At 38.8% G+C, this 15,360-nt stretch overlaps 1 protein-coding gene across 5 annotated transcripts in view; it reads right to left on the bottom strand.

The window, feature by feature from the left end:
- LOC104117750 (isoamylase 3, chloroplastic) overlaps positions 1-15,360 on the bottom strand; it is an 83,439-nt gene that overhangs the window by 32,250 nt on the left and 35,829 nt on the right. For all 5 annotated transcript variants that reach the window (XR_011412062.1, XM_070188350.1, XM_070188349.1 and 2 more), the window contains exons 11-15: positions 8,277-8,334; positions 6,112-6,175; positions 4,996-5,095; positions 3,121-3,221; positions 1,973-2,024 (exon numbers count right to left, since the gene is read on the bottom strand). Coding sequence is in view for 4 of the 5 variants with exons in the window: in XM_070188350.1 (XP_070044451.1) it covers positions 1,973-2,024; positions 3,121-3,221; positions 4,996-5,095; positions 6,112-6,175; positions 8,277-8,334 (375 nt within the window). In the remaining variant the exon portion in view is untranslated. The remainder of the gene's footprint in view (positions 1-1,972; positions 2,025-3,120; positions 3,222-4,995; positions 5,096-6,111; positions 6,176-8,276; positions 8,335-15,360) is intronic.

Raw genomic sequence — 15,360 nt, forward strand, 5'->3', positions numbered from 1 at the left:
CCTTTGGAGGAACAGTATATTCATTCTTACCCTTTAACGCTTCCAGAGGACTTTGAAAATTGAGGGGTTTAAGTGACATTCTGTTGATAAGATAGGCAGCCGCTAGAATAACATCACCCGTAAGGTTTTGGTAGATGCATTGTGAACATAAGAGATCTCGCTACTTCTAACATATGCCTATTTTTTCTTTCAGCGACCCCATTTTGTGCACTAGTGTAAGGACACCTAATCTGATGGACTATCCCATTGGATTCCAAATAAGCACCAAATCTTTTATCCATGTATTCGCTGCCATTGTCAGTTCTCAAGATTTTTATTTTGGCATCAAACTTAGTACAAATCATCTTATGAAATGACTGAAAACAAGAGAAAACTTCACTTTTGGCTTATAACAAATATACCCAAGTCATCCTAGTGCAGCAATCAATGAAAGTAACAAATCATCGACTACCAGGCAAAGAAACAGCGTGGGTAGGACCCTATACATCAGAATGAATAGTCATAAACGGAGTTGTGCTTCTATTATCACTCACATGATAAGAGTTTTCCATACATCAGAATGAAAAGTCATAAACGGAGTTGTGATTCTATTATCACTCACATGATAAGAGTTTCTAGTATGCTTGGCATATTCACATGCATCACAGAACAAAGATTCAATCGAGTCCTGGAAAACAAATCGGGATATAACTTCTTCAAAACAAAGAATGATGGGTGTCCTAACCGTCTATGCCGTTGTATAATTTCTTGGTTGACATCCTTACTTTCCCCAAAAAAGTCTTGACCAGAGTTTTGAATTCCATCTAATATATACAAGTCATCACGCAATCTACCACTGCAAGTCTTTTCCCTGTTTGAAGATCCTGAAAAATACAATGATTGGGAAAGAACTCGATTTTACAGTTTAGAGCTTTGTTGATGGCACTAACAGATAAAAGATCAGAATTTGTTCGAGAGATAGGTGTTAAAGAACCATTGGCTATTTTAACATTATCTCCTTTGGGACACGGAGAATAGTTTTGAATGCCTTTAGACTAGCCTGTCATGTGTCTATTTGCACCAGAATCAACAATCCAAGAATTAAGGTGAGCAGCAAAGGCAGTACATGATTGCATATGATTGGATGTGGCAACATTAACGGAGTCAAGTTTGGCTAGGAGGCGACGGAGAAGCTGAATTTCATCCGAAGACAAGATTTCTCCAGAAACCGTCTTCTTGAATGTCTCCATATTTCTGCCCAATCAGAAGAAAATCTGAAAAACATTACTCAAAAATAATCTGCCTCGCTGGAAACCAAATCCGTCTCGAGCGAACCTTAGCTCCGGTGAACAGAAAAAATTAAAATTGGTAGGGATAGGCTCGGAATGTTCCAGCGACCCTAATAGAAAAGAAAACTCCAAAAACAAAACTGACCAGAAGGAGTTTGTGTTGCGCACAGCCACCAAGAGAGAGAAAACTCGATTTCTTTGATAAAAACGGAACCCTAGTGCTGCGACGGAGATAACTCACCTCAAAAAGGCAGCAATGGCTCTGATACCATCTAGATTTTGAGAAGAAGAAAAGACTTCTTATATTTCAGTGTATTTTACATTCCATGAGCAAGGGAATTTATACAAAGCTCTTAATGCTAATAAAGGAAATAAAATAAATCTATACAATCAATCCAGCTATCAAATCAAATCAGATCAGATCTCCTAAATATAATCAAATCTTCTGAAATCATACAAATTAAGACTCGTAAATCAAATCTCCTTGAATCATGCTAATCAATACAAACTGAGCTTCAAAAACTAGAAGCCTATCAATTTATGTCTAATCATGGATATATGCAATTTAAACCTCCTTATATCACGAGAAAACAAAAGTCACTTTCTGTTTTTTCCTGGTACTTCACTGGTTATATAATGGAAAAGTTTGTGCTGACAAACTTAATTCAGTTAAAATTTCAATTCAGATTGTCTCCTAGAGTCACCTTTATAAATCTCCTAATGTCATCACGATACTTCCCGTTCCACTCAGCCCACCTGCATACATGTTTATCAAGATAAGTATCATGCTATGAAACTTCGCCATAGAATGGAACATACATGTTTATCAAAAACTAATTAAGCTGAAACCTCTGTTAGCTGCCAAGAATGGAAATTTGCAGGGCCAGAATGGCTATCAGAAAAGGAAAGGTAAAGGTACCAGATCCTACTGCAAATAATTGTGACAAGCCAGGCCATATTCGAGACACTTGTTGGAAACTACGGTCGACCACCATGCAAGAATAACAAATAACAACAATAATAACAACAACAACCATTATATGTTTCGTGTGACTGGTAGAGATACAAAGCACCAACAAACAGACTCTATTACTTTGACCAGAGCAGATTACAGTGATTACCTAGAGTATCAAGCTATAGCACAACAATCACTTTTATCCGGCACCTCACAACAATACAAATGAGCTAGGAACGACCCGATGACCTCTATTAGGGGATTCTTTTCTCCTGTTGTTAAAACATTTCACAATTGGGGCACCTTGCTGGCCCTATAAAAAGCTCATCTTAATAAAACAATCATAAAAGTGGTCAAAAGATAATAAAAAGAAGGCGGCATCCGATAAAAAATGGAGGGCTATTATTACAAGGTAACAGCCTCGTTTCATCATCTCAAAAGTAATAATGTTTCACTTACAAAGAATTTGGGATAGGATCAGTCAACTCTACGTAGGTCCAATGAATTGTGATATGACTTCATTTTAAAATTTCAACTGTTAGGAGGGGCATCATATTTACTTATTTATTTTACTCAATTCTTTTATTACTCCTTTTTTTTCTTTTTGCCAAGCACGTGAAAATCCTTACTGATAATAGGTGATGGTATGACGATCTAAAAACCTCTGCCTGCCCTCGCACCCTGTAGAATTGTATAACCACTTCAAGCTGTAAGTTGTCAGAGAGCCGACATATTTATTTATTTATTTATTTTAGGCCTTCCACACCCTCAATGACTAAATCCAACCACACTAACCTAGTTTTCACATTCACACAATCTGATGCAATAGATGATTTTTCTTCTTTCTCAACAATAGGATAAATCAATAATGTAAAACAATGTTCTTGTAGATGTTACCGGTCCCAGTTTGGAAACTTTCCAACAAGATAAAGGCCTCCACAATCCCATGGCTCAGCAATAATTTTGCACCTCGACAGTACACTATCTTTGGCAATGGCCTGCAGCATTAAAGAAAATTATCTGGGAAGTACAAGAGGTGATGATTATTACTGCTCTACAATCAAGAAAGAGGAAATCAAAAACATCCTCCTCAAGCCAGAACCTATAAACGGGGAATAATATGGCTTTCAATCAACTTAGATCATTTTCGTATGGAGAGCTTTTTTCGTAAAAGTAGTACTGAGGTAAATTCCAAGTTACAAATGAAAATTATCTTTGCATCGCAATATTTTTTTTCTTGATAGTTGGCATTGCACTAAATTGTTTTATGAACTTTTAATCTTTGAACACCAATGTATACTTAAAACTATGGGCATCTAAGAAAAGATGACAGAATTACTGTTCAATGCTATTGTCGGTTCATTTATAGTTTAACTCTTCCTAGTCAAACATTTGTTGACAGAAAGTAGGGGTGGCAAACGGGGCGGGGCGGGTCGAATATGAGTGGGTCGAAAATAGATAATTTTAAATACGGATAAATTATCCGACCCGACCCGTATTTGAGACGGATAAAAAACGGGTTAACCGGTGGATAATATGGATATCCATATTATCCATGGCTTCTTGAATATGATCACTTTTGGGAGAATTCCCAGTCTCTCAAACTTGAAGAACCCCCAATTTGAGGCTTTACAAATGTAAAAGTTAAACATATTAGTTATCCATTGATTATCCATTTGGTTAACAATTTTCTAAGTAGATAATATAGTTTTTATCCATATTCGACCCGTTTTTAAAAAGTTCATTATCCAACCCATTTTTTAATGAATAATATAGGTGGATAACTGTCTTCTTTTACCCATTTTGCCACCTCTAACAGAAAGGATATTTATGAACCTTTAACTCTCATAGATTAACAGGAACACGGTGCCATTAACTTAACGTGCCTACACTTATGCTAAATCACCCATTAAAATTTGAGGTAAGAATGAGCATAATATCGTGAATGTAGCAAGAAATCATGCTCACTCAGGAAAAACTCAGTCCTGTAATGGCTTTTTAAACAGTTATTTTGGTGTGATTGATCTAACACTCATTTCAAGAATTTTAACTTCTTTATCTTAAAAAGGCCCACAAAATAAGTCTACGATCTCAGTATCAAATACTCCCTCCATTTCAATTTATGTGATACACTTTTCTTATTAGTCTAATTCAACAAAATAGAATTTAACTTTGAATTATTTTACCCTTAATGAGAAGATTTTATAGTCACACAAATGTTATGACCCCGCAAAGTTTTTACCCTTTAAGCTTTTAAGACCAAAAGTACCAAAACTCCTTTTTTTTTTCTTAAACTTCGTGCCGAGTCAAACTACATCACATAAATGAAGCAGAGGGAGTAAAAAAGATTCATTATTTCAAGAACAAATATCTGCCTGCATTAACGTATTATTATTAATATTGCATCACTTCATTCAAGTATGTAGCATCTTGTTCATTCACAAGCAAGAATGCACCATATCATCATATTTCAGCCTTCTCTGCATTTTCTCTGCATTTATCAGTCATCCTTTTTTAAACACATGAAAAGTTGGAGCTGAGTGTGTTAAAGATGAAATTCTAAGTCAAATGGAAAATCAAAGAGACAAGAAAGAAGATAAAACAAGAAGGAAAACAATCCTAGGTGATGATAGAGAAGGGTTGAGGTGAACATGAAAATTGTGAATGGCAGTGGAATATTAGTCACTTCACTATCAACTTATTATGTTGCTTTCCATCGCACAGAATTCCTTTTTGATGCACCATTATGAAAAAGGTATATAAATGCTTCACCTTCACAAGGGGGGGAGCATTAATGGGAGTACCATCTGTCCCTCGGCAAAGAACACTAGCAAGATCAAAGCGAAATCCATCGACATGATACTCGGTGACCCTTTAGTTGCTCCAGCACAAGGTAGAAGAGAATATCAAATGGGAAAATGGTTAGTTAATTTAATTGAGAATCCAACCAATTCATCCTGGGTAAAATGCAAAAAATGTTCATTCTGTCTGTAATAACTTCAATTAGGTATTCCAAAAAATGTTCATTCTATATGCAGATATGAACAAGCATATGGAGAGACCGTTGAAAACAGAGGAGGAAAAGAGAAGGATAAGCCTGGACAAAGTATTCCATTCAACAAATCAAATCCAATAGGAGCCAACATAATGAATTTCGTGAACATATCAGCATTCCAAGAAACTTCTACGCATTCAAGAAAGCATATATTTCAACCATGTCAACTGACCAACCTGCAAAACTGCTTACACCATTGTGTGTACATAACCAAGTAAAGAGTCGGTTAAGTGTTCAAGGCTATGTCATAACAGATCCAGAAACTTGCCCCATATCGACTTCCAGATCATAGATGCTCTAGTAAATAACTGAAGAAAAAGATATATGGGATAGAAGAAAAACAAACCAACCATTGAAATATGTCTCTATCTGACTATCTCTAAGATTCACTAATTATTCGACTGCTAGTGGGTCTCTTTGTATGTGTCATCTGGAAAGAGGTTCCACTGGTTATTATTTTCATCAAAAGAAAAATAAAGAAAAAAAAGAGGACTCAATGAATATAGTTTGCTAGACACTAAGTATTTCAAATGGGGAAGTACAATTCTTGTGGAACCCATCACAAAAACCCTTGGGAATACGGCAAAGCAGACGGTAGAGATGTCGGTGACACACTTTATGCACATTGAACAAGTACATAGAATTTTGACATTGCAAGTACCTTTCATGTGTTGGGCAAAAAACTGAAGACAAAAATCGCATACCTTCGGGAAAAGCTTAGTTTAGTTGTGACTAAAATAATGATATATTGATACCAATTAGTGAGTAATTAACTGTAAAAATACAGCTAACTCCAAAGCAGACAACCAGAAAGTGAAAGGAAATGAATGTACCAGTGTCTTAAGCTTTCAAGTATAAGTTCCATGACTACAGGGTGGTTGCAGTTAAAAGTATTTCCTGGAAAGACCAAAGTATTGCATCTCAGTGCTCTTATGAAGGCAAAAGAAAGATATGCATCAGAACATCAATCACTCTTATAAATCTAGGAATCTCAGACTAGCAACAGATGAGCATGAAGTAAAATGAACATTAGTAGTTAGACCTTTACATCTTTTTCCTTCCTAGGTTCAACTCTATAACTATCCCTTTTGAAAAGGGAAGAACAATGTGAAATCTTAAGAAGAGCTCAACAATGAGAAAACTAAGTTTTTTGGTGGGTGGAATGGGAACAAAACACCACTGTAGCTTAACCCGAAATGCAATTGTCTAAAGGTAGTTTGTACTATAATCTAAGAAGTCTTCATCAGGAGAAAAGCCTTCTTAAGTTTAGAGGACTTTCGAGTAAATTATTTAGGAGAAATATTTACAATGTTTTTTATGCAGTAAAGTACAACAACAACAAACCCAGTATAATGCCACAAGTAGGGTTTGGGGAGGGTAGATAGTACGCAGACCTTACCCACTGTAGGGAGGCTGTTTCTAGTAGACTCTCGGCACGAGGAAAAATGAGAAAAGAGCAGTAACAACAAGAAATAACGAGAACAAAATAAAAGAAAATAAGGCGAAAAAAACAACATGAAAATCGAAATCTACAATATTAAAATACAAGACTGCTACTAATAACACTGGAAATGTCTGGAAACCCGCACCACTACCTATTAACCTACAACCTTATTCTTCGACCTCCACACCTTGCTATTAAGGGCCATGTCCTCGGTCAGCTGAAGCAAAGCCATATCTTGCCTAATCACCTCTCCCCAATACTTTTTTGGCATAGCTCTACCTCTTCTAAGACCCCCTACTGACAACCTCTCATACCTCCTTACCGGGGCATCTTCGCTTCTCCTCTTCACATGCCCAAACCATCTAAGTCTCGCTTACCGCATTTTGTCCTCCATGGGGGCCACTCCTACCTTGGCCCGAATATCCTCAGTATTAATCTTATCAATCCTGGTATGCCCGCACATCCATCTCAACATTCTCATTTCTGCTAATTTCATTTTCTGGACACGAGAATTCTTGACTGGCCAACACTCTGCCCCATACAATATAGTCGGTCTCACTACTACTCTGTAGAACTTACCTTTAAGTTTAGGAGGCACATTCTTATCGCATAAGAGACCGGATGAGAGCCTCCATTTCACCCACCCCGCACCAATACGATGCGTAACATCCTCATCAATCTCTCCATTACCTTGGATTATAGACCCCAGGTACTTGAAACTATCTTTCTTGGGGATGATTTGGATTACATGGCACTCGATAGGAAGCTGTGGAGGTCGAGCATTAAGGTTGTAGGTTAGGAGGTAGTTGAGTTCATTTAGTCTACCAGTGTGAGGCTAGGCTGATAGGATTTAGTCTTAGACTGCTAGTGGTCAGTGTTGTGTTTTCACTACTCTTCCGTTATTTACTGGTTATTATTTCTGCTTTCCATTTATTCACTGGTTCTTGTGATGTCGTAATTATTTACATGGTTTTTATTGATGGTACTGATATATTGTCTCTTTTCGTCTTTTCGTCTTTTCGTCTTCTTGAGCCGAGGGTGTTTCGGAAACCGCCTCTCTACCCCCATCAGGGTAGAGGTAAGGTCTACGTAGAGCGTACACACTACCCTCCCCAGACCCCACTTGTGGGACTATACTGGGTCGTCGTCGTTGTTGTTGATTTGTGTATCAAGCCTCACGTCGGTTAATTCTTCACTGGTCCCATCACTGAACTTTTTATGCAGTAAAGTAAGAGTACTAATAGAATTTCTGAAATACATTTCTTTTTTGTTGACTGACATTTGTCTACATCTAGTTGAGTAAATCAAAAACCACAAAGGGTAATAATCTTGACTACTTTTACTTATCAAATAAATAGCTTAGACTACGTTTGTATCATGTTCCATTATGACATTCCCAAAATTGATACCTAGGAAACTATGCTTCATGTTAAATTGTTAACAATCTTAGATGACCAACGAAAATCCTGAAGACAGGATTATAGAGATATGCTCAAAACAGCCCTGCAAACTTTCCTTCTATTTAAGTCGTAAAGTGTATGGTGGTCGAATTACCACATCCAGAAAAGTTCAGCAGCTGACCATTATTGTTCAAATCCACCATGTAATAAACCTGCAAATTGTCAGGGCAAGGAATAACGTTTAAGAGAGGGTGGGGAGAAAGAAGAAGTTTTTGTAAAAAAGGAAAAAAAGAAACTGATATTCAGGCCATCCAATATAAATAGTTTAATTTAGAACTTAATAAAGTAAACCTGGTCTCATCTGGTTTTGCAGGAGACAATGCATTATAGAGAAAAACACAATAAGTTAAATCCATCTACAATGGGTTTGATGCAGCTCTTACTGAGAAGGTTTATAGGAGAAGAAGGGGGAAAAACAGCAAGTTCTAGCATTATAACTATATATGATGGTAGATCTTTCACTCCGTATTAAGCTGCAGAACAGAGAGTATAAACAATTGTCAAATAGTTGATTGCCTTAATTATTAGGAAAGATTTGATTCTGTTGATTAGCTTTATTAGGAAAGATTTGATTCTGATTGAGATTTGATTTTATTCTGATTGATTGTAATTTATTCCCTTCCTAAAATAGTCATAGGACCTAGTGTACAAATACCTTTGCTTAGGGATCTAAGAAATACACAGAAATACAAGAAGCATTTTCTTTTTAAAAATTACATGGTATTAGAGCCATTGTTGCTTTTTTGAGGTGAGTTATCTCCCTCGCAGCACTAGGGTTTCGTTTTTATGAAAGAGGTCGAGTCTTCTTCTCTTGGTGGCTATCCGCAACACAAATTCCTTCTGGTCAGTTTTCTGTTGGAATTTTCTATTCTGTTGGGGGTCGCTAGAACATTCCGAGCCTATTCTTGCCAGTTTTGATTTTTCCGTTCACCGGAGTTAAGGTTCCGTCGAGACAGATTTGGTTTCTTGCGAGGCAGATTATTTTTGAGCAATTTTATTCAAATTTCTCTCTGAATGGGCAGAAAATATGTAGACATTCATGGAAACGATTTCTAGAAAAATCTTGTCTTCTAATGAAATTCAGCTTCTCCACCTCCTAGCCAAACCTGACTCTGCTAATGTTGCCACATCCAACTATGTGCAATCAGTTACTGCCTTTGTTGCTCACCTTAATTCTTGGATTGTTAATTCTTATGCAAATAGACATATGACAGGCTCTTCTAAAGGCATTCAAAACTATTCTCCGTGTCCCAAAGGAGATAATGTTAAAATAGCCAATAGTTCTTAAACACATATCTCTGGAACAGGTTCTGTCGTTTGTACTCCTAATATTAAACTATCATCCGTGCTCCAACTCCCTGAGTTCCTTGTCAATCTTTTATCTGTTAGTGCTATCACCAAAGCTCTAAACTGTAAAATCGAGTTCTTTTCCGATCATTGTATTTTCCAGGATCTTCAAACAGAGAAAAAGACTGGCAGTGGTAGATTGCATGATGACTTGTATATATTAGATGGAATTCAAAACTCTTGTCAAGCCTTTTTTGGGGAAAGTAAGGATGTCAACCAAGAAATAATACAACGGAGCAGACGGTTAGGACACCCATCATTCTTTGTTTTGAAGAAGTTATATCTCGATTTGTTTTCAAGGACTCAATTTGAATCTTTGTTCTGTGATGTGTGTGAATATGCCAAGCATACTAGAAACTGTTATCCTGGGAGTGATAATAGAAGCACAACTACTTTTATGACTATTCATTCTGATGTATGGGATCCTACCCAAACTGTTTCTTTGTCTGGTAGTCGATTTGTTACTTTCATTGATTGCTACACTAGGATGACTTGGGTATATTTGTTAAAAGCCAAAAGTAACGTTTTCTCTTGTTTTCAATCATTTCATAAGATGATTGGTACTCAGTTTGATGCCAAAATAAAAATCTTGAGAACTAACAATGGCAGCGAATACATGGATAAAAGATTTGGTGCTTATTTAGAGTCCAATGCGATAGTCCATCAGAGTAGTTGTCCTACCACTGGTGCACAAAACGGGGTTGCTGAAAGAAAAAATAGGCATTTTTAGAAGTAGCAAAATCTCTTATATTCAATTCACCATGCATCTACCAAAACCTTACATGGGGATGCAATTCTAGTGGTTGTCTAACTTATCAACAGAATGCCACTTAAAACCCTCTATTTTCAAAGTCATTGTAAGGTCCCGTAAAATTTCACCTAGAACCCGGGGTTTCGTGATGCCAAGGTGGACTTATGTGTCGATGATTGTAGAGACACATAAGTTGAAGAGACCCGGGGTACAGATTTTTTGGGTTGAACAGTGCGTTGGGGAGATGAAGAAAATTTTTGGCAGAGTAGGACATTTCTGCGGTCCACTATGCGACCGCAGAATCACTCTGCGGGCCGCAGAGTGCAACAAAAAAATGGCCAATTTTGGATGATCGTTTTGCGGTCCAATATGCGACCACATAATGCTTTCGCGGGCCGCACAATCCATCGCAGATTCAGCATGAAGATTTCCGGAGAGGATATGCAACCGCAGAACTGGTCTGCGGACCGCAGACCTACCGCAGACCTGACCCGAACAGCCCAGTTCTTGACATCACTTCTGCGGCCCATTTTGTGAACCGCATATCCATTCTGCGGTCCACTAAGCGACCGCAGAGCTGTGTTCGGAGGGTCCATTTTCTGATTTTTATAACCCGACTCTATTTCAATATATAGACGTTAAGGGCCATTTGTAAAGTAAAAATCTGATATTTTGAGAGTGAGGAAGTGCTCTAGAGTGAGGGGGTTCCTAAACTAATTGTTCATCAATTCTTGCTCAAGGCTTGGAGAATTAACAAGGAAGACTCACTAGGTCTTCCTCCTAGAGGTAAGATTCTACTCCCTAGTCCTCAATTTCGGGATTTAACTGGAAATAGGTAATGAGAAAAGCAATTCTTGGGTGTGGGAGTTGTTCATTATGCATGCATGTACTATCAAGGTTTGTGGGAAGATTGTTGAGCTCAATTGGGTAGACTTTGGGTAGTGGGATGAAGGAATCCACCCTAGGAGGACTTTGAAATCATAATGCCCACCTAGTGTTTGATAAAATGCTCAAATGAGCTGGAACCATGAACTCATTCCTAATTTGTGTTCAATTTTGTTATATTTCCAAATAGATCGAAGTGGCTAAGATTTCCGAACCATTGTAGTAATTTAAGGAAGCTCAAGGCGAGGTATGTTGGCTAAATTTCTCTCTTAGAATTGAATCCCACGATGTTCTTGTAAGCCCCGAGTTGATCATTATAAATTTGACTATTCCGAATGCTTTTATCTTATTGTGTTATCCTTCGGGAATGTGATCTAAGTATGGGTTGTGTGTTAACATGCTATGACTTCAAGACGTGATTCTAATGAAAGCTATCATGTCGAATTGTGTAAGAAATCTCATTGTGCCTAAGACCCTTATTTGCTCACATTTGTACTTAAAGTCTTGAATAGAAATGCCTTGTTGTTGATAATCTAGAGAAGTGTAAAAGACATTGAAATGAGCTGTAAATTCTTTAAATAATAAATGCCTTGGGAGTATCGTTTAGTCACCCACGAAAGGTAGGTTGAAATGACTTAACCCCGAAACTACACGTGCCGGTGTAGGAGTGAATGAGGAAATCCCCGTGTGAGGTGATGAGAATTCTCCCCGAATATGGGATGAGATTGATGTGTTGAGATATTTCCCCTTAAATGGGATGAGATGATTGCTAGCGGAATGTGAGGTGACGTCGACCCATACAACATTGTGGTGAGACGGCTTAGCCGATCGGGCCAAGATCGGACGTCATGCCACGCACATGGTGGTATTGTGAGTGGACGTCTCGGGGTAAGACGGCTTAGCCGATCGAGCTGAGATCGGACTCCGTGCTAAAAACACGGCGGCGTATCGGTACTAAAGATCTCCCAACTTAAAATATTGAAACTTGCTTGAAATTTATTCTTTCTCCTAACTTGGTACTTTAATATTGATGAGGCCCTCATTGATTTCATGTTTCTTTATCATTGTACTGTTACTCGTTCTATTGAGGGGGTGTTTAGTTTTCATACTAGTATTATTCCATATGTACTGTTACGCGGCGCCTTCCTGAAGTTCCTTGGAAGGGCGACGTAAGGCTAAGCAACCGATGTCAGTACGGTTGCTGTCCGCCAACTGAGGTCCCCTCCGTACGCTAGACTAGATTGTCAGTGCCGTACGGGAAAACCAATGTCATGAGCAATTGAAAGAGAGCAGAAAAGAGAATTGAGAATGAAAGAAAGCTTGATTGCATTGAATGAAAGCTATTACAGAAAACAAGACGGTGTCGGGGGGGAGAGACACCAGTACAGAGAATTGTTTGCTTGCTTGAAAGTTTTGATTGCTTGGTCCCCCTTAATAATGCTTAAAAAAATAAACCAAAGTTACATGACTAGACCTATGAAAGCTGGAAAATCACACTTAAAGAAAATGCAGCAAAACTACTCTATATTTACAATGAAAAGGACTTAGTCTTCTACAAAGCAGCAGCAAGTCCGTTGGCAGCAACTTTGTCTTTAGCATCAGGGTCTGCGCGCGCGGCATTGTCTGCGCGCGCGGCGCTGTTGGCTTTTGCCTGTGGCTGGGCGCTGGCGATGGCTATCGGTGGGGCGACAGAGGCACATGCGCGCTTGTCACTTGGAGCTGCCGAGACCACGGGGCCGACCGTGGCGACGGGCGTTGGGAGGCTGGCCAGGACGCCACGGGGCGCGTCCAAGGGATCATGGGGCATGGCTGGAAAGCCGCCCATGACAGTACTAACATCCTTTTTGCTGGGGCACTACATCTTTAATGGATGCAGGTGGTTCCACAGCGGGCGGCATTGAGTAGTGATAGCAGTACATCCTCTCCTCAGCTGACTTGGTGAGCCCCACTTCAATTCGGGGTCCTGTATCTTTTGTCCTTGTACATAGCATTTCGAGGATAGCCGGAGCCTTGTTGCCGGCACTGTCATAACACTCTTTGGTTTCTGTTAGAGACTCCGTAGACATGGTATGGGTTGTATATTGGTGTTGGGAAAGTCAAACTAAAAATGTTGTATTTGTATCACATGTTCCAATTCAAACTATGAATGTGTAATGTATTTTGAGACTTATAAATGGAGTAACCAATGGTAATGAAATGGTGTTGTTCACGTGACCTTCTTATTGTCTAATTAATGAAATGTATCTTCTCTTTATTCTTGGGTGAGTCGGGTAGACGGCATTGTGCATGCTTGCTCAACCGGGGTATCTCGGTTGAGCGTCGGTCGCGCTCCCCGGGGTCGGGGCGTGACAGTCATCTGGAAGCTTTAAAGGGTAAGAATGAATATGTTGTTCCTCCAAAGGTGTTCGGGTGTGTTTGCTTTGTCCACACTAGGAATTTTGGGATACTAGATCCTAGAGCTATAAAGTGTGTTTTATCGGGTATTCTCAAACACAGAAAAGTTACAAACGTTATCATCCTCCCTAAAGGAGATCTTTTGTTAACATGGATGTTACCTTTCAAGAATTTGAGTCCTCAGTATCACTCATCACCTCTTCGGGGGGAGAGCAGTAAGGAGGAAGAGGTGATTCTACCTAGTTCCATTATTGGACCTCCTGATGATATCGTCACAAGGGAAAGTGAAATTGGAGAAAGAATTCAGAGGGAGACAATTGGGCGTCTGGATAGGCCTGATTTGAAAACTTACTCAAGGAGAAATAGAGCAAAAGAAGCTATTACGCAATCTACCGAAGCTGAACCTTCTTCTACTTGTGAGTTATCTATATTTCCTAATGAGTTAGATGTGCCTATTACTCACAGAGAAGGAGTCGGATCTTGCACCACCAAACACCCTTTATCTAATTTTGTCTACTATTATTCTTCGTATCCCTCCTATAGAGCCTTTGCCTTGTCTATTTCTTCTGTGCCTATTCCCCAGAATTGGAGGAAAACTTTTGCAGATCCTAAATGGAAGCAAGTTATGATTAAAGAAATGAATGCCTTGTAAAAAAATGAGACTTGAGAATTTGTCACTTCACCACCAGACAAGAAGTTGGTTGGCTGCAAATGGGTCTTCACTGTGAAGCACAAAGCTGATGATTCGATTGAAAGATTCAAAGCATGATTGGTGGCTAAGGGATTCACTCAAACTTATGGAGTGGATTATCAAGAGACATTTACCCATGTTGCAAAAATGAACAATATCAGGATTCTTTTATCTTGTACAGCTAATCTTGATTGGGACTTACAACAGTTTGATGTGAAGAATGCATTTATTCACAGAGACTTAGAAGAGGAGGTATACATAGAGATTTCTCCTGGATTTGATACTAAACAAAGTCAAGGAAAGGTGTGCAGACCGAAGAAAGCCCTGTACGGACTGAAGCAATCCCCTTGAGCTTGGTTGACAGATTCTGCAAAGTAATGATCTCCTTCGGCTACCAACAAAGGAATGTTGATCATACTCTCTTTATAAGACATCAAAGGGGTAAACTCATTTTTCTCATAGTTTATGTTGATGACATAGTAATAACAAAAGATGACAAAGACAGATGACCTGATTGAAGAAGCTATTGGCACAAGAATTTGAGATCAAAGATCTAGGAAAATTGCAGTACTTCCTGGGAATTTAGGTTGCTAGATCAAAAAGAGGAATCATAATTTCTCAAAGTAAAGTATATTTTGGATCTCTTGAAAGAAACTGGTATGACTCGTTGCAAACCAGCAGAATCGCCCATTGAAAGTAATCACAAGCTACAAACAGGAGTTGGAGAGCCAGTTGATTAGGAGAGGTATCAGAGGTTGGTTGGTAGACTCATTTATCTCTCTCGTACTAGACTTGACATAGCCTATTCAGTCAGCTTGGTGAGTCAGTTCATACATGATCCCGAGATCCTCATATGCAAGTTGTCTTTCACATTTTGCGGTATCTTAAGTCTGCTCAATGCAAAGGTCTGATTTTCTCCAAACATGATCACCTTCAGGTAAAAACCTATACTGATGTGGATGGGCTGGATCTTTAGATGATAGAAGATCTACATCCGGTTATCGTACACTCGTAGGAGGGAATTTGGTTACTTGGAGAAGCAAGAAGCAAAGTGTAGTTGCTAGATCAAGTGCAGAAGCAGAATATAGAGCTATGGCCCAGGGTGTCTGT

The sequence above is a fragment of the Nicotiana tomentosiformis genome, chromosome 11, assembly GCF_000390325.3.
Source record: "Nicotiana tomentosiformis chromosome 11, ASM39032v3, whole genome shotgun sequence".
NCBI classification, from domain to species: domain Eukaryota; kingdom Viridiplantae; phylum Streptophyta; class Magnoliopsida; order Solanales; family Solanaceae; genus Nicotiana; species Nicotiana tomentosiformis.